The sequence below is a fragment of the Notechis scutatus genome, chromosome 4 (assembly GCF_049901735.1).
Source record: "Notechis scutatus isolate UNSWTSFEM ecotype Mainland chromosome 4, rNotScu1.2, whole genome shotgun sequence".
Taxonomy (NCBI): Eukaryota; Metazoa; Chordata; class Lepidosauria; order Squamata; family Elapidae; genus Notechis; species Notechis scutatus.
This window is the reverse complement of record NC_142012.1, coordinates 115,973,384-115,996,550: the sequence shown is the minus strand read 5'-3', so window position 1 is coordinate 115,996,550 and position 23,167 is coordinate 115,973,384. Positions and strand designations below refer to the sequence as shown.

Below are 23,167 nucleotides of genomic sequence, written 5' to 3'. Positions count from 1 at the left end.
CTGATGGTGCCTTGCTGACGTTGGCGGGAGAGAGAGAGAGAGAGAGAAAGAGACAGATCTGATCTTCTCTCTCTCTCTCTCTCTCTCTCTCTCTCTCTCAGTCACACACACACACACACACAGGCAGGGGTGGGATTCAAATTTCTTAACAACTGGTTCTGTGGGCGTGGCCTAATTTGTGGGTGTGGCTTGGTGGTAATGTGACTCGCTGTGCATGGCTTGTATGTAAATATTATAAATATTTATATAAATATTGAATTTATTATTAAGAAAAGAGCAACTTTTACTCAAAATCACACCAAGCATGCAGGCGGATTGAGTTGCTCACAGAATCAGATTCATTCAGAGATCTGTGAGATTGACTACCTGAGCCTGTCGCATAAAATTTGCTTGCAAGCAAACTCACAAAATTAATTCACAACACACCATGTATGTAAATATTGATTTTTTTTTATTAAAAAAAGCAACTTTTATCCAAAATCAGGCAGGCAGATTGAATCACAGATTCACTTAGAGATCTGTGTTTCTGCCATCAGCTAGCTAGTCTGCACTGCTTCGGTCTAAGGAAGGTTTGGCTCTGCTTAAGCCAAAGATCTAAAGATTAGCTAAAAAGCAAGAAATCCAATGATTTCCTGCTTTCTAGCTAATCTAAATTTCCCGGCACAGCAGAAAAGCTGATGCCGGAAAAAGGAAAAATAGCAATTTAGCAGGCATGTTTGCCAGATAAAGAGTAAGTGGGTGGGAAGAGCGGGCCATGTGGGCGGCACAGCCTTGTGTTCCTGCTCAGTGAATTAATTGCTTTGGGGGGTGTTCTGGGGTGACATTTCTCTGCAAACCACCAGTGGGCTGTGGACCACCGGTTGGTGACTGCTGACTTTATAGGATTGCCTTCTCCCTATGGTATCTGCCTGTCCACAAAATTTGACAGGATAGGCATGTTCCAGAACTTTCCAGGAGGAATGCCTTTTCAATGCTAGTTCTTATGAACAACTTTGTTCTTGCCACAAAGTTGGCCCTGTCCTTTCAGAAAGTCTGTCAGGATCTGGTTCTTTCCTTGGTCATGATATGTGGTGTTTTAGAGGGTTGATTGGATGATAATGGCATTTCTGTTTAAATCACCTTGTTATTATTTCATTATTGATTAGTTCATGTATTTTGTTTTATTTTTAAGGAATGACAAATGACATTTTGTTCATGACAAAAATTCACCAGGGATGACTTGGAAATCCCCAATATTTGTATCATAATAAGAACTTTTTGTTATAATATTTGGTTATAAGACCAAGTACCAGTTCATAATAGTGTCCACAAGAATGCGCTCTACTTTTATACTGTTCACTTATATCTATTAAATGTATTAAAATATTTTCCCAGAAAAAGAATTATTATTTTTCAGGAAATGATGAATCCCTTGGGAAGCACTGAGGTCACAAAGGTTTCTCAGAGCTATTAATTGTACAGTGTAAATAAATTCCAAAAGGAAATTTAGAAGCTCAGATGTGTGGTATTATATAATTAATACATATTTTCCTCTATAATAATTTAGGACGAACAAGGGAAACCCATCAGCTCTTAAAAGATTCAAGTCACGCACACAATGGTATTGCGTCAATACAGTATCATTTTCCATCCATACCCCTGATCTTGTTGCTTTTATTGGACAACACAGCCTTTGGAAATTAAGGCTACTTCCACAAAAGAAATTAAAATGATTTCTTCCCTTTCCTTTGCCTGAACTCATGACATGGGAAAAGCAAATAGGAAATTATATTTCTAAGAAATAGCTTTCTGCTTAGAAATATACTTCATTCTGATTTTAAAATCACAAACTTGGCCACCTTAATAGAATATGCCATTTCTGATCAAAGCTCATTTTTATCTTTTTGGAATTCTTAAATTGATAAGATATAATCAGATATTTAAGTTGCTGAAATATACTGCACGACCGCAAAGATTTCTGCATCAAAAAAAAAGACCTAGAATTATAGAAATCCTCAAGATGGCAACTGTGCTCAGTAATCATTTGTTTAATGATATTCAAAGTTACAACAGCACTGAAAAAGATGACTGGTCTTTACAGTAACTATCACAGCATTGTCACATGGTCAAAATTTTGACATTTGGCAACTAGGAAGTATTTATGATGGTTGCAGCATCCTAACGTCACAATTTGTGACCTTCCAACAAGCAAGTCAATGGAAGAAGCCAGGTTCACTTAACTATGTGATTCAAGTAATGACCATGGTTAATCACTTAATGACTATGGCAAAAAGGTAAAATCAAGAATGACTCGCTTAACAACTGCATTGTTTAGCTATAGAAGTTCTGGTCCCAACTATGGCCATAAATTGAGAACTATTTGTAGTAGTTAAAAGCATGATGGAATTGTGTTTTAACAGCTTTATAAAATGCCTAGAGGGAAGGGCCTTCAAAAACCTCTGGGGGCAAAGTGTTCTGAAATACAGGAGAAACAGCAGGGAAGGACTGTTGATCTTTAGCCCTGATTTCAAGTGTGGGAAGTCTAAATAGTCCTTCTCATGACCTTACTGGATTGAGTAATGCAAGAAAGTGTATGGTATAATCTAATGATACACAGCATATGCCTTTGTAAGACATCACTAGCGCTTATGATTTGGGTAACCTTTGCAATGACATTAGTATTGGCATTAGACTACTATATTAAATCAATGTTTTCTAATTTTTAAATTCTTTTCTATCTCTCTTTGCTAACTCTTGTATTATTTTTTAAGATTTAATCTTCAATTCAATAAATAAAATTCAATTCAATAAAATAAAAAGTTCTAACCAAGGACCTAAGAGCTATTAAGGTAGTGTCTGAATATATAGCAGTTCCATGTAGGATGGTTTTTTTGCAAAGTCAGAATATTCAGGCCTAATAAGTTCAAAATTTCCATCTATCTAGGCAGCCCTTTGGGTATTGCTCTAAGTGCTCCTATTACTGTTGGAACAACCATTCATTTCTTTCTCCATAGTCACTCAATTTCAATTTGCAAATCACGATATTTTGTTATTTTTTTTAGCTGTTTCTCTTCAATTCATGCATCATATGGTATTGCAATACCAATGAATCAGACTTTTTTCTTTTCCACAATAGTGATGTCATGGTATTGTGGGCCATATGTTTGGATCTGACAGTCCCATAGGATCTTGACTTTGTCAATTTGGTGTTTCCAGTCATTTTTGCTACATTCAATCCACAGCTTCCAATGTATAATTTTGACAGCTCTATCATGACTATGTAGATAATCAGGCTGTGAGACGCTACAGCCATTGATAAGGTGATACACTATTTCATCTTTCTCATTGCATAAGCAACATTTGCTGTTGTTGCTGACATTTTTGAATTTTTACTTTCATGGAATTGGTCTGCAAGTTATGTTCTTGGGCAGCCAAAATGAAGCCTTCAGTTTCTTTTTTCAGCATACCTAATCTCAAACTCCATGTTAGTTTTCTATCTACCTTTCCTTCAATGATGTTCAGGTATTGACTGCGCATAGACTTCTTTTTCCAGTTAAAAACCCAATGCTCAATTATTTCCTTTCGATATTCTGCTTTCAGTCTTGTTTCAAGAGTTTACCCTTGTTCATCTCCTTCAGCAGAGGTTCTTTTTCTTTTTTTAAAGTAGTCATTTAAGCCATGTATTTCCTCTTCCACAGTTTGTTTTTACCTGTAAGAGAATTCTGCCACCCTGAGATCTTGACAAGTACAATCCATCAACGTCACTTTTTGGATGCAGATCATGGTGCATTGTCATTAGTTTTCTTGTCTTTCAATCCAGGTTATCAAGTTCTAGCTGAGTCCAATCAATTATCCCAGCTGAGTATTATATTACAGGCACTGCCCAAGTGTTAATTACCTTTGTGTTGTTGTTGTTCTTTGTTGTACATTCAGCCAGATGTTTAGACTGGATTTCACGTTTTTATCTATCTAGTAAGTCAGGACCTGGCAGATGTTGATGTTTAATGATGATGATGATTTGTATTGAATTTATTTGTTGTTCATCTCAGGGTTCAAAGCGACTCTTTTTTCTGAGATTACCACAAAATTCTGAATCAAAGAGGTAGAAGTTACCAAAAATATTTTTAATATTGTAGTACAGAAGCCTTTGCTGAATTAGAGTCTTAGAACAACAATAAACACAATTAAATATTACTGTTAACTGCTACAGTGTTAAGCAGTCCAGTGCCACAAAATATTTCTATTCATAGTTAGAATTAATATTAGTCCTTTGCTAGTTTTCATATCAGTTGAAATTGTTAATGAGCTTCCATCCTACAATACTCACCACTGATGTATCATTAGTTGCACAATTATTACAAACATTTCCCATTTTAGGAAATGGTAAATGTTTTTTTTTTCAACAAATTTTATTAGTTTTACAAAAACAATACACAAACAATCAAGGCATAATAACATAAAAAATCCTTTCTAAAAAAACCAATAGAACGTACAAAATAGTTCCAAATTGTAATATAGATATTTACGTTATCTATTCAACTTCGTATCTTATCCCAACTTCTCCTTTTCATTCTATTATCCAAATTATATTTCTTGCTAATTAAAGTTTTATTGCCTTTCATAAACAATACACAAACATACAAAACATAAAACATAAAAAAAACCACATAAAACATCTTTTGTGAAGGCTGTTTGATCCCGGGCTAAAGACTCTTCGCACAGACACAAGTTCAAAAATCATATTCACTTTATATATCGTTCCATATCTTATTACCATTTTCAACTTTCTATATAGCTTCTTCCCTCGTTTATCTTTCTTAATTTTGTTTTATTTATCTTATCTCAATTCAGTTCATAATACTTATCATTCTTTGTCTGTTCTATTTCCATTATCCATTCATCTTTTCTCTTTTAATATACTTCTCCTGTACACTGATTGGAATGACGCCTTTGACTCATTCCCCTAGCTTAAAATTAATTAATATAACACTTAATTTATATTGGGATTCTGTTTAGTACATTCTAAAGTTACACAATAAATTTTATGAAAGGGGTAAAAACATAACAATAACTAAGTAAAATCATATATAACCACTATCCATATCATTAAAAAGCTAACCATATATATTGATACTCATTTATATCTTAAGCATTTTACTCTAAATACACATATAAAAACACAATCTTATGTACCTTCCAGAATCCCTTTTTTCAATTAGATTTACCCATTGTCTCTAAATAAGCTTTGTTTCTTTAAGTCTTGCTTCCCACCATTAAGGCTTCTCATCCCCTCCTTTCTCTCTTGCTTATTCTTCTCCTTGCCCTTTTTACCCCTTTGTCTCTCCTCCTCCCTTTTCTTACTCCCTTTCTGTTGTTTTCTAACCTTGTATCCACCTTTCATCTCATTTTTCTCTTTTTTGGTTGTTTTTTCAAACCTTAAAATCCCCTTTTTCTTTTCCTCTTTCTCCTCCTCCCCAAAAAGAACCCATTGTTCATCAAAGATGGCTTCTTCTTCTTCTTTGTCCCAATCATCCTGCTGCGTAGTCAACTTTTCATAAGTGCATACCGCCATTTCTAGAAATTGAAATAGAGTGCCCAAAGTATCTTTTCCATCTTGTTTTTCTTTTTTATATTTTTGATATTCAATTTTTAGTTCATCCACAAGCGATGCCATCGTGAAGAGAAAAACTTTTTCCAAAACAACCACCCAAGTATTTTTAATCAAAAATAATTGCAAAAAATTCCAAAGTTACCAAAGTTCTTTCTTCTATTTCTCTTTCTGGGGTTACTGTTTGATCAAAGAGATCCAATTACAATATATCTTTCTTTAAAATTCTAGGCAATCTCCTCCTTTTTCAACTTCTGCTCCAATTTTTTTTCCTCTCCCTTCCCACTTACAACAACAATTTTCTTTTAAGTATTCAGAAATCCATACCTCCAATAAGGGTTTTCCGATTTCTTAAGTTATTAAATCCAATGTCCAGGAATCCTTTATCCCTTGGCTTTAACTTTCAAGATAATTTACCTTCAGTGCCCAGATAAATTTTCCAAATCTTCATCTGCTGTTTCTATGGGGTGGGAGAGTGAAGAGAAAAAAAAGGTTTTTTTCCCCTTGACAGCTTTCTCCGCCGCTTTCCGCTTCTTAGGGATACAATGTATCTTCCAGCAATTCAAACGATTCAGTTTCCAGGGTGTTTAAAAGTTGTTGATTGACAGCACTTTCACTTTTCCTGCTTCCTCCAGCACAATCTTACCCGGCTGCAGGCTTCTTCATGGCGGCCATTACTGACCGCTGCTCCACCACCTCGGGAAAAAGGGGTTTTTCCGGACGGGGAGGGGGTCTGCGACACCCCCCAACCCCCTGTCTGGCTCCCCTCTCTCTTCGGCTGCCTCTACAGGGCAGCCATATCCCCCTGACCCATTTGGATCGGGGGCACCTTGGCAGCAAGCGCAGCAGGAATCGCGGACAGTCGCGAATTCCTGCTGCCACCGAAGCCGCGCGAAACCGGACTCCGGAAATGGTAAATGTTTAATGGCATTTTTTGTTCTGGATTTTTTTTTTTTTTGCATATACTTAGAAATCACCTGTTTCATAAGTACCTGTCAAGTATTTAAAGCCTAGACTACTTTAACTTGCAAAACGCAGGCACAACTGCTGGTGGGGATAAATTTTGTACAGTATTATAAAAATAGAATTATATAGAGCATTTTAATTATCCAAATGCAGAATGAAAAGATGTCTACAGAGCAATTTGAAGTTATTGTTATATAAGGAATGAAGCAATTTGCTACCAAAAGGTCATTTATTGTCACTTTTACTCATGTGTTCTTATTGTTTCAGCAACTCACGAAGATGGTGTTCTTTGGATTGCCATGGCAGGCACACATCAAATCTGGGCGCTTATGTTGGAATGTGGAAAACTACCTAAAGGAAGGTAAGTCAGAATATTAGACTGCCTTACCATCATCCTATGATCATATTATTTGTTTACAGTATTTATTTATTAGACTTGTTTGCTACCCAATTCGCCTAAGAATAGGTGATGATAATCTGATTGCACTACTAAATATTGTTATACATACCTTCTCAGTCTAGGTCAGTCTAGTTTATCCAACTATTCAGAAAGAAATGCAAACTATTTGGAATAATCAGGATTTGAATGGGCATGTTCTGTTTTTATTAAAGCAATGTTGATTCATTGATGATGATGCACCGACAAATTGATGTCAATTCTTAATGACCATGTAGATGGACCTTATCCTGGGTGATCTATCCTGACCTGCCCCTTCAAATCTTCCAACAGTACATTTATCATTGCTGTAATCAAGTTGTCTTCTTGATTAAGGTTGCTAGGAAAGGGTTGCTATTGTGGAGGTAAAATGAACTAAATCTATCTTGTAAGCTAATTGAGTTCTTGGAGAAAAATAAGTTATAAAAGAAATAACTTTTAAAAAGATTAGCAAGTGTTACATACAATATAGAGATCTCTGTCTCCCTCTCTGTCTGTATTATATCACTGAACATTGCATAAAATACTTTTTGAATTATTTCATAGTTTAAAAAATATGGAAAAGAAAGCTTATTTTTGTTCATAGCATCAAACACGTTGAATGTAACTTGTTGTATAAATTGTAGGTTCAAGTGCGTGTAGAGCCTATGTAAATCTCACTCCTATCCTTTTTTAAAAGTGATTTGAAGAAAGGAACTTGTCTTCGATTTGCTGGAAGTGGAAATGAAGAGAACCGAAACAATGCATATCCCCACAAAGCAGGCTTTGCTCAACCTTCTGGTCTCTCTGTTGCTGCTGAAGATCCATGGAATTGCCTTTTTGTTGCAGATAGTGAGAGTAGTACTGTGCGAATAATTTGTCTAAAAGATGGCAGTGTGAAACTCCTTGTAGGAGGCGAGAGAGATCCAATGGTAATCTAAATCTGTATTTCTCTGTTTTCCATTGATCCTACACAGCCAGATCAGAAAATCTCTGATCCCCATGGATAAAAGCTTATTTTAAATGCCAGTTGGTCACATTTTATTTGTTACTTATTACAATAGTTAATTGAGATCATTAAAAAAAGATTAACTTTCAGCACAGTTGAATTAGTCTGCTAATAATCTTCAGATTCATGCCAGTAAGCAGATATATCTGCTGTGAAACCAGAAGGGACAATGAAGATTTGTTTTCAAATTTTGTTTTAGGAAAAAATAGTTGCAATATTAAATAATAAACAATCTTCTCTTATTAGTGGTTAACAAAAAGTTGAATTTTGCCATTCACATCCTTTAATCGAAATATTTTAAAATAGCCATTAATATTTTGAAATGAAGGTAGACATAAGTTTTTTAAAAAGGTTAATCAAAAAATGGCGAGGACTAGTCTGCATCATTTACTGATTCAGAAGAAAAAACAAACTCATTTTTTTGAGATTTTATTTTATTTTATTATCTGCCCATCTTTAAGTGATTCTGGGCAACTCATAACAGATAAAAACAAGCCAATGAAGACAAATTAAAATGAATATTTTTTTAAAAAACTAACCACAATAATTTAAAAAGAAAATCATGATTAGTGGCACAATTCACCCTACATCAGCAAAACATAGGTATTGGAAGAGCTTTTATTGTTCTGTTGCATAAAAACAGATACATGAGAGCTAGTTTAGGAATATTCCACATTTCCAAGATCAACCAAACCCCTCCTCTTTGAAATAGAACATATACATACATACATACATACATACATACATACATACATACATACATTTAGAGGTAGATAGATAGATAGATAAATAGATTTGTTTTCTTAAGTTTTCACGGATATTTATATGTATGGTATTCAGCTTTGTTCGGGTATTTTCCCACGTCATTATAGTTCTGCTTTTAAAGTTGTAGCAACGTTTCGGCAGAATCTCATTTGCCATCATCAGGCTTCTTTATTGTGTTCGTCTGTGAGTCAGGCTTTCACAGCCGTTTCTGTTTTAATTTTGGTTCTAGCCAAATACAGAAGCCTGATGATATATATAATATATGGAGAAAGAGAAAGAGAGAGAGAGAGAGAGAGCAGTTCATAGGAATTTTATTTTAATGTGTGTCATTGTGTATACAGGAAAATGATAATAACGCTGTGCCAGAATGGTTTTTTCTTCATCCTGATTGGTTGGGAGTCTTGGTCTGTGTTTATTGGTCTTGGAGTTTGCTGTGTTCTGCTTGATTGGTGTTTCTAATATCTTCTGTCTGTTTTGTAGCTTTGTTTGTCTTGATTGGCTGGCAACATTGTGTTTCCTGTATTGGAGGCTTTTAGTGTGGCTTGGCTCCGCGTAAACGGACAGCTATCATTTATTAGGAAGCTAGGTTTCATCTGGGTGCCTGGTTAGGGTGTGTTTGAGCTGGAGGTATCGGGGAGTCTGTTTGTGCCAGGTGTTTGTGGTGAGAGTGCAGGCTTCCAGATAATTGACAGTCCGGTGGAGTCATCTCTTCTATTCATGCTTTCAGGTCTTTTTTCAATCTCTAGGGCTTCTCTGATAATTCTGTAGCTGGGGTTTTCTATAGTGGCTAGGGTTTTGGTGCCATTGAAGTTGATGCTATGACCTGTTGCTTTCATGTGTTGGACTAGTGAGGAAGTGTGTTCCAGCTTTTTTACTGCATTTTTGTGTTCATCCAGGCGGGTACTTATTCTTCTATTGGTCTGTCCAATGTATGTGACCAGGCATGATGCACAGGGGACTTCATATATGCCTTGGTTTTCCAGGTCAATTTTATCTTTGGGGTTTCTTAGGATGGCTGCTATTTTTCTGTCTGTTTTGAAGGCAGTCTTGATGTGATGCCTGTGTAGTATCTTACTGATTTTGTCTTTAGTACCTCTTATGTAGGGCAGGACAGCTGTTCTATACGTCTGTTCATCTTCTAGGTCTCCATTATGTCTCAGTGTGTTTTTGTGGATCAAGCCGGTGATTTTGCTTTTGTGGAAGCCATTGGCTGTCAGTACTTTAGTCAGGGTGCATAGTTCAGTCTTTATGTGTGTCTTTTCTGCCAGGTGTTTGGTTCTGGCAATTAGTGTTTTGGCCACGGAGTTTATCTGTGCTGGGTGGTGGTGGGATTGGGTATTGAGGTAGCGGTTGGTGTGTGTTTTCTTCTGGTATATGGTGTGTCCTAGTGTGTCATCTGTTTTTTTGTAGATTAGTATATCTAGGAATGGTAGTTGTTTGTTTGTTTCCGTTTCTATGGTGAATTTGATTTTTGGGTGTGTGCTGTTTAGGTGTGTTAGGAAATTGTTTAGGTTTTCTTTTCCATGGGGCCAAATAACAAATGCGTCATCGATGTACCTTAGCCATAGTTTGGGTTTGTGGGTGGCATTGGCTAGGGCTCTGGATTCGAATTCTTCCATGAACAGGTTTGCAATGACAGGTGACAGTGGTGATCCCATGGGGGCTCTTTCAATTTGCTTGTATCTTTGTCCTTTGTATATGAAAGCATGAACAGAAGAGATGACTCCACCAGACTCTCAATTGTCTGGAAACCTGCACTCTCAAATAAAAAAATCTCCACACCACAAGCCAGGCAAACACCTGCCTGGCAAACACAAGCCAGGCAAACAGACTCCCCCTGATACCTCCAGTTCAAACACACCCCATCCAGGCACCCAGATGAAACCTAGCTTCCTAATAAATGATAGCCGTCCATTTACTCGGAGCCAAGCCGCACTAAAAGCCTCCAATACAGGAAACACAATGTTGCCAGCCAATCAAGACAAAAAAAAGCCACAAAACAGACAGAAGATATTAGAAACACCAATCAAGCAGACCACAGCAAACTCCAAGACCAATAAACACAGACCAAGACTCCCAACCAATCAGGATGAAGAAAAAACCATTCTGGCACAGCAGTAGGCTAGCCCCAAATTTAAAACTGAAACAACTGTAAAAGTCTGGCTCATAGACGAACACTATACAGAAGCCTGATGATGGCAGATGAGATTCTGCCGAAATGTTGCTACAACTTTAAAAGCACAACTATAATGACATGGGAAAATACCCAAACAAAGCTGAATACCATACATACATACATACACATACATACATACATACATACATACATACTGACAGCAGCAGCATCAAAAAATGCCAAATTATACAAAAATTACACCAAAACATGTGTGTGTTCATATGTAAATCATAGCCAATTTTGAATATATAGTTAACAAGATTGATACTATATGGTATAAAGCTGTTACAGAGTTTGGTTGTTCTGCTTCTGATATTGCAAAGTCTTCTCCCAGAAGATAACAAGGAAAACCAGTCATGGACAGGATATGTAGAATCCCTGACAATACTGCAGACCCGGATCAAGCATCGCTTATATGCCATGTCCTACATTGAAGGAAGTTCACAATAACCTTTTCTGCTGTCCTCATCATTCTCTGCATAGCCTTCTGGCCTGAAACAGTAATACTTTTCATAGTTCTAGCGATAACCCAATAGATATATGTAGGTTAGTTCTGAGATTAATGCCAAATTATCGTTTATTGTCAAGAAAAAAATGATTTTTATGAGTCTACTTTTAATTCAAGTTAATGTTTTAACAAGTCACACTGATTATTACTAAGTTTGATTAAAAATGTAATTTAATAATAATTACAATACTTCCCAAATATTTTTTTAAGAATTTATTTGCTTTTGGTGATGTTGATGGAGCTGGGACGAATGCAAAACTACAGCACCCACTAGGAGTAGCTTGGGACAAGAAAAGAAGCCTCCTTTATGTTGCAGATTCCTATAATCATAAGGTGATGTTGCACACTTCATTTTCACTAGAAAATCTAGTTTATTATTCAGTAATACAAAACTTTGTATTGCAGAATACAATGGTACATCTCTTTGTATATTTGCATGTATTATTGCAGTTCCTTTTTATATTTCATATTTTGAATTTGTATAAAGTACCTCAGGAAAGTTTCTTAGATTGAAATCAAACAAATGAATTCTAACAATTGATGAATAACAGGTAAAGAGTACTAAACATGGAGTCAAAATGATAAAAATATTTCTTTTTTTTTTACCCAACAAACTGAAAAAAGGTTAGTGTCAGACTCCCATGATTCAACTTACTAAAAGCCTAGCCAGATCCACAGCACATTCAGAGCTAGACAGGACTTTTAATTGCATACTAGGATGAAATGACGATAAACAGTTGATTATCTTCTGTCAGCTTCAGAAGAAGACTGTTCTTGTAGCCCAATGGTTAACATCTGTGTTTCTCTTTCCCGCCTTTCCTGCAGCCTTGTGTTTTGCAGCCTTGAATCTTGGCAGCTGTTGATTGTTGAAATAGCCAAAGTTTCTGACTTGCAAAAATCTAGCCTCCTAAACCTAGCTCCTACTCTTAGAGGTTAAAGTCTCCATTACTTTATGATTTAATCCCCGCTTTGTAAATGTTATACTAGTCACGTTTATGAATCTAACCCATAAACATTACAGCAAGTTGATGAATTTGTGTTCCTTGGTAAAATGTTATTAAATATATGGAAATGGATGGAGATACTTTAAGATGTCAAAATAATGTTAGAAAAGAAGGGGATAATATGATCTGTCAAAGGAAATTAATGTTGATAAAAAAAAGAAGAAAGATTGTACATAAGAATGTTCTTCCTGCTTTATTATACAGAAGTGAGAGTTGGTATGAGAATAAATAAATGCTAAATGAAATGGGAATGGGTTACTTAAGAAACATGTGTGGTAAAATAAGAAAATATAAGATCATTAATGTATAGGTGCTGAATTAATGTGGATTGAACATAGAAATGAGATTTCAGACAAAGGAACATGTTAAAACTGATGTGATACCATCTCAAAACTGAGGGATCCTTAGAGCTATCTGATCTTAGTTCTTTTCTAACAGACATTTCATTACCCAAACTAGGTAAAACCCATCAACTTAGGACTAATAATGTTATCTAATTTGGGTACTGAAATGTCTGCAACAAAAAAAATCCAAACTCAGAGAGATCCTGGGACCCTTCATTTCAACCCCGAGCTACAAATATTCTCCTTTATTGGAATCTCAAAACCTAATATATATAACAGAAAAATGATAGTCAAGAGGAAGGGCAAGACTGAGAAAGCTATTGTTCAACAGAATTGATGGAATCCTTAAAAAGAGAGGGTTATATGAGCCTTACCAGGTAGACCAGACGGGAAACACAACTTGATGAGCTAATTCTATTTTCTTGTAAGGCCACATTAACAGAATCTTACAAGCCTGAAAGTACAGATCTTCCTTTACAGCACAAGAAAAATGAGCCTCTTGCCCTCCATTGTCCAGCTGTGGACTGTGCACTCTCTTACCTGATGGTTTCCTAGGTAGCATCTCTTTGTCCCCCATCTCCCACGGCCAATCCTAAATATCATTAAAGAATATCTTCTCAACGTATCAATTGAGAAGTTTAAAAAACAAAAGAATATATGATTGATTGGTTGATTGAGTGATAATCTTTACTACAATCACTGGTCTCAAATAAAACAACCAGTTTCACACACAAAAAATAAAAGGACAAAGCATAGAAGGCCATAAGATAGGAAAGAAAGCAAAAGGACAATAAAAACACTGTGAACTCTAAACCAGTGGTCGCCAACCGGTGGGCCGGGGACCACTGGTAGTCCACGAGAAAATTTTGGTGGTGCTCAAAGAAATGTCACCCCCAAAGCACTTCCCCAAAGCAATTAATCCAGACTGTGCGGGAACATAACTCCTCTTCAACCCACATGGCCCGCCCACCCGCTGGCCCTCACCCGCTGGCCAAGTGCAAACCTTACCTTGAGCCTTACCTAGAGCCACGCAAGCTGGAACTGGAAGGTAAGACCAACAGTGGAGGAGGGAAATCTGCCCCAGGGTGGCTTGCTGACATTGGTGGAAAAGTCAATCCCATATTCCAGGGCTGCAGTAGTCACAAGACTGGTCCTTTGGTCATCCTGGAGCAGCTCTTCCAATTCATGGCAGGCCAATGCACTCAGGTGGAGGAGCAGATGTTCCAGGATGACCAAAGGGACAGTCCTGTGACTACTGCAGCTCTGGAATATGGGACCGACTTTCCCACCAACTTCAGCAAATCGTCAGTCAAAATTCATATTAGTGGTCCGCGGGATTTAAAATTATGAGTTTGGTGGTCCCTGAGGTCCAAAAGGTTGGCAACCCCTGCTCTAAACAATTTCTAAGATACCAGTAAGAGTGCAAATGACATTTACTATAGTATAGTAAGTTCATATAGCAGGATATTTAAAGTAGAACCTAAATCATAAATAACAATATTTTAAAAGTAAAATACTGAAGCAATGTATGAATTAGTGCACGGATGTAGAAACTAGCATTGTTTCAAGAACAGAAATATGCTAAAGAGGATAATGAATATTGCTGGTGAAAACTGAGTTTAGATTTCCTTTTATTTTTTATTGTTCTGTGTCTTTAATTTGTTTTATTTACTACTTTTTACTATTTTTATGTACATTATAAAGTTACTCAACTGAAAAGAGAATAGTGTGGTGGTTATGCATGTACAAAAAAGTGGGAACTATTATTAATTTGAGTTATGAAGCACTACAAAGGCTAATATCACTGGGTTGCCATTAGTAATTATTTTGATATTAGTCAATCTTTGTTCCTATATGTTTTTTTAAAGTATTTTGTAAATTTCTGGATCAACCTAACAATATAATCTCTTTGTAGTCATTTTAAATATGGATAGGACTATGATTTATAAGGACATTCATATTAAAATTCAAAAATAGTATAATATTACTTTATGTTCTACAATGTCTTGTTTGTTTTGTTCTAGATTAAATTTGTAGATCCCAAAATGAAGAATTGTGCCACTTTAGCAGGTACAGGAGAAGCAAGCAACATAATTGGGTCCAGCATTACCACATCAACTTTTAATGAACCAGGAGGGCTATGTGTTGAAGATGGAGGACAGTTCCTTTATATTGCAGATACCAACAACCATAAAATTAAAGTGATAGATTTAGAAACCCGTACTGTTTCACTGGTAAGTTACTATATAAAAAATATGGATAGAATTTTCTATTTGAAAATAAATTATTAGAACTAAATTTAATTCTAATACCTGGATTGCATTATACATGCATTATTGCAGTGTTTTATAATGGCCTGGCAAACAGAATTGCTTTTGTGTTAAGGATATCCTGTTAAGCTTAAAATAAATGTTCCATCTGTTTTAAGAGGTTAGAAAGGACACTAGTGCCATTAGAATAAGTTGAAATAGAAAAACCTCTGCTTTCAGAACTTATTTTGACATAGATATTGGAGATATGATTTAATCTCATCTTGCTCTTTTGAGCTTCTTTAAGAACCACATGTTCCTTCGGTTCATTTCCCCATAAACTGGAAATAAGGCCCATATTATTGAATCATTTGAATGCAAATGAAGTAAATATTTGGATTTTTTTTAATATCAGCCTGTACTCTACTAAATTAAGAACCTCTGCAACAGAAATAGACTATTAGGAAAAGAGTGAGAAGGGATGGGGCAGAAGATGTTATCCAGCAGATACTCTTTCAATTCATATTATCGATACCACTCTAAGACTTGCTTGTACGATGTTCAGAAAGGATTACAATCCTGCCTATTCCCAATGTACTTCAAAGAATATTCTACAGTGCTGCTTCTGTAGCTTTGGCCATGTCATGGAAATCACCTTTCATGGCATTTAGAAACGAAGTATTTCATTATCCTGAACAACATTATTTCATTTCATTATTTCAATGCATTGAAATCGATTTTTAAAATGTAATTTGCTTAAAATATTTGAAGAGTGCTTCCATTGTCAAAGCATCTTGAGGCAATTTACAATAAAAACTTAAATGAATACATAATAAAATTTTATATTACACAACATAAACAGTACATTTTATTCAATACAAATATATATTGATTAAAAATGAGGGGGAAAGGGGAGAAAGCTTTCTTCCAACATTCATACTAAGAAGGCCCTCAGGAAGTGAGGACAATACTGACACCACAGACAATACTGCTACCCTTCAAAAAGACCTTCACTATGTATCAGAATGGTCAAACAAATGGCAACTTCAAATCTCAACAAATAAATGCTCTGTCCTACATATTGGCAAAAAAAAATCAGAAAATAAAATACAGGCTGAATAGTCAAGACCTTGTTGATGATCCAAACTCTGTCAAGGATCTTGGAGTACTCATCTCAAATGACCTAAGTGCTAGAGCCCACTGCATAGACAAAAAGGCATTAAGAGTTGTTAACCTAATCTTACGTAGCTTTTTCTCTGGTAATATTACACTACTAACTAGAGCATACAAAACATTTGCTAGACCAATACTGAATACAGCTCATCAGTCTGGAACCCACATTACGTATCTGATATTAACACAGTTGAGAAAGTCCAGAAATATTTCACAAGAGTTCTCCACTCCTCTACTCGTTGCAGAATATCTTATACCACCAAACTCGAAATTCTAAACCTAGCAAACCTAGAACTACACCGCCTTTGGTCCGATCTAAGTATAGTATATAAAATCATACATTGCAATGTCCTACCTGTCAATGAATACTTCAGCTTCAACCATAACAACACTAGAGCAAACAATAGCTACAAACTCAAGATTAATCACACCAAACTTGATTGCTGGAAATACGACTTCAGCAACAGAGTGGTCAATGTCTGGAATACTCTACCTGACCCTGTGGTTTTTTCCCCAAACCCCAACAACTTTAACTTTAGACTGTCTACTATTGACCTCACCCTTTTCCTAAGAGGTCTGTAGGGGGCGTGCATAAGCGCACCAACGTGCCTACCATCCCTGTCCTATTGTTTCTTTTCTTTTCTTTTTATTTTTCTTATATGTATCCATGTATTCATAACTTTTTTTTACTTATACCTATTATCTTGTAAGCAATTGACAAATAAATAAAAATAAATAAATAAATAAATAGAATACCGTATTTACCAGACTATAAGCCGCTACTTTTTTCCCACGCTTTGAACCCTGTGGCTTGTACAACAATGCGGCTTATCTATAGATTTTTCTTCGCTAACTGCCATCAGGGGGTGCAAAAACGTGACAGACGCAAGAGGTCAATGCAAAGAAGAAGACGCTACTGGTAGTTTTTGGCGCACTCGACGCAAGCAGCACGACACGCACAAACCCAAAATATTTTTCATACCCTCATCATGGAAAGTACACGAAGAAAAGCATATGATGCAGCTTTTAAGTTGAAAGAATCAATCTGTCTATCCAGGAAGGAAATAGAGCTGCTGCACGTAAGCTTGGCGTTAATGAATCAATGGTGAGACGTTGGAGATGTCTGGCCACATGCAAAGATTCTGTGTAAATATCTCATTTCACAATGTATATATCTGCGGCTTATAGTCTGGTGCGGCTAATATATGTAAAAATATTTTTTCAATTTAAAATTTAGTGGGTGTGGTGTATATTCCAATGCGCTCTATAGTCCGGTAAATACAGTAAACGTGGAGACTTATTAACAAGGGTCTAAAATGTATCATCATAATGAGCATAGAGAACATTCCAGATCACAGCCATCACCACTGTCCCGCATTGCCTCATGAGGAGCAGCCGTCTGGACCACATGTGGGTGATATCCCATCCTTTCCTTATCTAGAAAGGATCCAAGAAACCAGCCCATGCATCATTCCCTTGGTCTTTGCTGAGGTTGTCAGTAATTCAATTTGCAATACTTGCTCTTAAAATCCCATCTGAATCAGCATGATAATGACATTTGTTTTTTCAAATTTTAGAATATGAAATTATATCTGAAAAATTAACATGTTCTCTATTGCTTTGATAGCTTCCCCTTCTACACGTTGACACAGTAGACACTATAACTACAGGGAGTATTAAAATGACTGATAAAGCAGAACTACCAAGGCTCCCTAAATCGGCTTCACATTTACAGCTACCTTCATTGACTGTAAGTCCAGGCCAAGCTCTTCAGTTCGTGCTGATGCTCAACTTGCCTCCAAATGCCAAACTGACTGAAGAAGCACCTAGCTCCTGGTTTTTTACTGCAGAAGGTAAAAGAGTCCATGTTCCTGTTTATAGGAGATACATGCTAAATTTCTGCTTCTCTGTTATCCAAATACTTAGGTGGTAGAGGCCTGGTTTAAAAAAAATAAAAACCTTACGGATAGATATATCCTTATTATCTTACAGAATTTTCATTTAAACCTATTCCTGACTTTGTAACATCAATTTTAAATAGAATGTACAGCCCACAATTAAAACATTTTATTATAACAATTTTTGTAACCTACATTTAATTACAATCTTTTAGTCAATTGGGAAAAAATGAAGCTGATTGAACTAATGAAACGTTTATTGCATTGAGAAGGAGGCTGCTTTTAGGGTAACCAAAAAGGATTAATTTTTTTTAAATGACCTGTATGTAAATACCAAGTTTTTTCATTTACATATACATTTTTATAAAACTTTGAAGCACTTGAACAATTATATACTTCACATTGTAGTTTATTCCTGCATTAATCTGATTCTGTCTTGTTGAAAGTCTTCCACTAGTTCCTCTATAGTTGTTTTAGTACAAACCTTAATAATAATGTTTTATGATTAGATGAACTCATCAAATTGTAATAGACTACATTTTCTTTTCTAGGTAATGAATGGCTACTTTGTGATCCTCATAGATCTGGGACAATTGCAGACATATTTGAACAGCCTATAATCCCATTTCAGCTACCCACTAACTGCCTGTCAGCCGACGCTTTATTGTCAATCAATGTGTGCCTCTATTACTGTAGCAAAGACAGTAATGCCTGCACGATGAAAGGAATCTCATTCAACCAGCCTTTCCATATAGCAAATGTAAACCAAAAAAGTATAGCTCCAATTGAGCTCACATATACATTTTAATTTTAAGCACAGCAAAGCAGAAAAACATTTATAGGCATATTTACTATTGCCTAATTTTTACCGCAATACTATATGTGTTATTACATGTATGAACTTAAAGCAAACCTTGCAAAAACATGTTTGCATAAATGGAATGTGAGAAATCATGAAACTATTTAAAACTTAGTACCTTGTTAACTTATTGTATAAGCAATAAATACTAAAGAGTTGGAATCACTGTGGGGGGAAAAATCTAAACATAGAAAAGATCAATTTCTATCTTCAGAGCACAGTCTTAATGTTGGAAATTCACATTTGTTTGATTTTTTTCCCTGTGTTATATAAACATTTGTCATCACATGTGTTCTGGACCAGGAGGCCTTGCTCGCTGTCACTCATGCCTTAATCACCTATCTGTTGGATTACTGCAGTGTGCTCTATATGGACCTACCTTTGAAGATCACCCAGAAGTTACAACTGGTCCAGCATGCAGCAGTGTGTGCTTGAGCTTTGCCTATGTTTTACCATTGCTGCACAAGCTGTACTAACTTCTTGTTGTTTTCTGGGTGCAATTCAATGTTGATTACTACTTTCCAGCCTTAAATGGCTGTAGGACCACCTCAAGGTTTCTGTTCATCCTACCAGATCAGATAACATGGTTTGTCTAAGTCCCTTTTCTTAAATATTACCTCTGGTGGGACTTTTAAGACACAGTAGCTGCCCTGACCCTTTGGAACAGCCTGTCCCTTGAGATTTACCCTTTAACTTCTGAAGGGCTTTGAAGACCTAGCTCTTCACTCAGACTTTTGGCTAGGATAGAAGTAAGCCAGCAAATGTAAGTTTATGAATGTTGCAGCAGTGTGGTTGACTACATGGTGGTGAGAGTTGGTTAGTTGCTAGGATTTTTATATATAAGAAAGATTGCCTTATAGGTTTTATAAATAAGTCTTCAGCTTTTTGTTTCAAATAAAAGCAAAATAATGACAAGTAAAATATGCAGTGAAAAATAGTTTTTAACATAAACTTACGTTTTTTTAAAAAAATAATGACATTTAAACCACACATTCTACATATATTTGCTAATGACTTATACAGAGTAATTTCTATGCAAAAGCTAAGTGAATTGATATTTATAGCTAAAAACAATATTTTAAATAAAATCTAAACAATTAAAAGGTTGAAATAATTAGTTTTTTTTTTAAAACAATTCTACATTCTAATTTCTTACTGCTTGTCAAGGCTTGTTTTGAAAGACACTAGTATGGGGGAGTGTAGTGGGAGGGTATTGTAGGGTATGGTGTAGTATGGGGTATGGTATAGTAAAAGTTTTAAATAATATTTACTATCATAAAGAAAAGATATAAAACATATTACATTCCAAAAATAATACAATTGTCAACATTGTATAGAATTTAATACTTCACTAACAATCTGTCCTATCATGCAAACTATTTGTAAGAACTCTTAAAAGTGCAATTGTGTGTGATAAAAAATAGCAGGCATGGTGTTATTCTTTGCTTTATGAAAAGTTTATTCCCCTTATAGGTTTTTTATGCAGTCAAAGAGAAAAAAATCAGTAGAATAATACTTGGAATCAATAGCACCTCTTCAAATAATATGTTTTACATTATTTTTAATGCCATCTTAGATAAAAACCAGAAACTTACTCATACATTTTCAATCACTGATTTTTTTTTAAAAAAAATCTTATTTTACATAGAAGTAAAATAACAGAACCACTCTTTTAGGTCAGGAAATTAATAGACTTTCTCTATTCCCACCAGACTGAGAGTAAAGATGTTGATTTAACCTATGCTATGAATTCATTTTTAAAAGTTTCACTGGCAGTTAAGCAGAATGGAAGTTACTGCATGATAACCTTTAAAAGTTAAAGTTAGATTTTATATTTGATTTCATACATTATATGTCTTACTGTTATAACATCTGTATTTAGACACTGACAAAGCGGCTTGGAAGCCTTCTAAATGATTCATGATTTTATCCTATTTGCTTTATCAGGACAGGATAATATAGGAGAATAGGTTTAGATCCAAGATGAGAAACCTTTAAACACGTATTCAAATACCATATAGTGTTTAAGTGGTTTCTTTCAGTGTTCTTGTTATGTCAGGATTAGAAGTTAATAAATTGTGCATAATGTGAAAGCAAAGGAAAAACTACAATTTGTCACTATAAATCATTCTATGAGATTCTAATCTCATAGCATAGATTATCATTCTTCACTGAATAAATGTAAGTATTTGGATCAGGTATGATGCATAATTGTTTCACTTGTAAAATATAGTCTTTGTCCAGTAGGTTAGTGTATTTAAACTGGATGCATGTTGATTTCAATAGTTTAGCTTTCTTTAAATATTTCAGATTCACTTGTTTCTAAATTATAGGATAGTTTATAAAACTGTTACTGGCAATTCTCATAATGATCTTTTTACCCCAGGTATGTTTCTCCCTTTTCCCTTCCTCATATCTAGAGAAAAGAGTTTTACATGAACCTCTACTACTTCAAATTCTGGTTTAAATTAGTGTTAGTTTTTACTGAAAACTCTGTAGCTTCCCTGATTTTTCAGGTTAACTATTAGTGCAGAAGAAAAGCATATATTGGATTCAAAATATCCATTGCATATGAGTTCTATGCTTGGCCTCAAAAAGGACTTACTGGAACTATAGCAATGGATTTTTGATAATAATATGTAGGCAGATCAAAGTGTATGTTCCTTTATATAAGATAATTATTCAGTAAACATTTGTGTTCATAGAAAAGCTTTCAGTTTTCACAAACTCCATGGTCATTCTACTGGAAATATGATTTAGCCTGTGAGTGTCTATAATTTTACCCAGTGCAGATAATAGATATTATTTCATACATATTCCCATTATATCCTTTTTGTACAGTTTGTTGCGGAGCTCTGTTATTACTCTTCCTTTTAAATAACAGCTCTTTTCTAACTTCATGAAAGATAATCAAATTTTGCTCAGTTGCCTTTGATATCTCTTACTTCACATTTTTGGTGATATTTTATTCAAATACGTATCCTATTTATCTAAACTTAGATCTTCATTCTATTTTTATATGTTTCTTTAAAAATTGTTGTCTTTGTAAATCAAGATAAACATGCTTTCTGTGATTTATATATATGAGTTGTGCATCTGTGCAAAACTCATTCTAAATTTTCTAAAGAAACCTTCCTTGTGGATAAAAAAAATCAGTAGGTATGAATTCCTTCACACAGATCAAACATTTTTTCATGGAGCTCCTTGGTTTCTGTGGACGTTATCCTTTTTCTTAACTTTCTTTATTCCATTTCATTTAGTATACTTTATTTTTGCTTGCCACATGAGGCTTCCACTTTATCCAACACATTTAGATTCTTTAGTTCTGCATCATAATCTCACTGCATATCTGAGTTCTTCTGAAAAATCACTGCAGGAAATCTTTCCAGAGGCTTCTACAGTTCTTCCTAACTATTGACATGACCTTGATTTGAATTGAGATTGCACCTTTGATTGTTTTGCGGATGAGGAGTGCTCTTAGGCCTGTACACTTGGTTCATATTGGAGGAATTCATAACACATGAATAGACTGGAGCTATTATCAGTTTGGGAAGCACTTCGCATCTTGCAGGACCTATTCCTATATCAAATAGTCCAGTTTGTTCCAGACAATGGTACCATGGTCTGTTATATTAACAAATGTGTGGCAATAAACTCTTTCCATTTTTAAACTTTTACATTGCAAATTTGGCATCATTCCAATTGATTTTTCACTGTTAAGCATTCTTAACCAGAAATGTCTACTAAATGTCAAGGATTGTAGTCCTAATTCAGTGAACACAGATAGTTACTTCAATTTTGAAGAGATACATTCAATTTCAAGCTATACTTGGAAGCCTAAATCATAGCATGCCCACACAGATACTGGATGGCCTTAGGAAAAACAATTAGATTGTATGAGTATTTTGTTTTGGTGAAGATCTCTGGGTGATGTAGACTGGAATTGGAAATCTATGGAGAAATATCCACGTGTTTTGTATTTTGATACCCTACATTTAGAATACATCTGCAAAAAAAAAACTTCCTTTAAAACAAATTTGAAATAAAAAGTAGATCTGGCAATGGTAACTTTATCAAGGTAAATATGAAAGACAAACCTATTACAATAGATTTGAATGTGGGACACTATTTAAACAACAACACATTTTCTTCAGTGTTGGCATTTCTTAATCATTTTATCTTAATGCCCTCTTTCTGAAGGACAGTGTTTCCAA

General features: G+C 35.2%; 1 protein-coding gene across 1 annotated transcript in view; it reads left to right on the top strand.

The window, feature by feature from the left end:
- NHLRC2 (NHL repeat containing 2) overlaps window positions 1-22,628 on the top strand; it is a 43,969-nt gene extending 21,341 nt beyond the window's left edge. The window contains exons 6-11 of the mRNA XM_026670371.2: window positions 6,821-6,914; window positions 7,669-7,900; window positions 11,637-11,759; window positions 14,799-15,008; window positions 17,824-18,049; window positions 18,646-22,628. Coding sequence (XP_026526156.2) covers window positions 6,821-6,914; window positions 7,669-7,900; window positions 11,637-11,759; window positions 14,799-15,008; window positions 17,824-18,049; window positions 18,646-18,902 — 1,142 coding nt within the window. The 3' untranslated portion in view covers window positions 18,903-22,628. The remainder of the gene's footprint in view (window positions 1-6,820; window positions 6,915-7,668; window positions 7,901-11,636; window positions 11,760-14,798; window positions 15,009-17,823; window positions 18,050-18,645) is intronic.
- The last annotated feature ends 539 nt before the right edge of the window (window positions 22,629-23,167 follow it).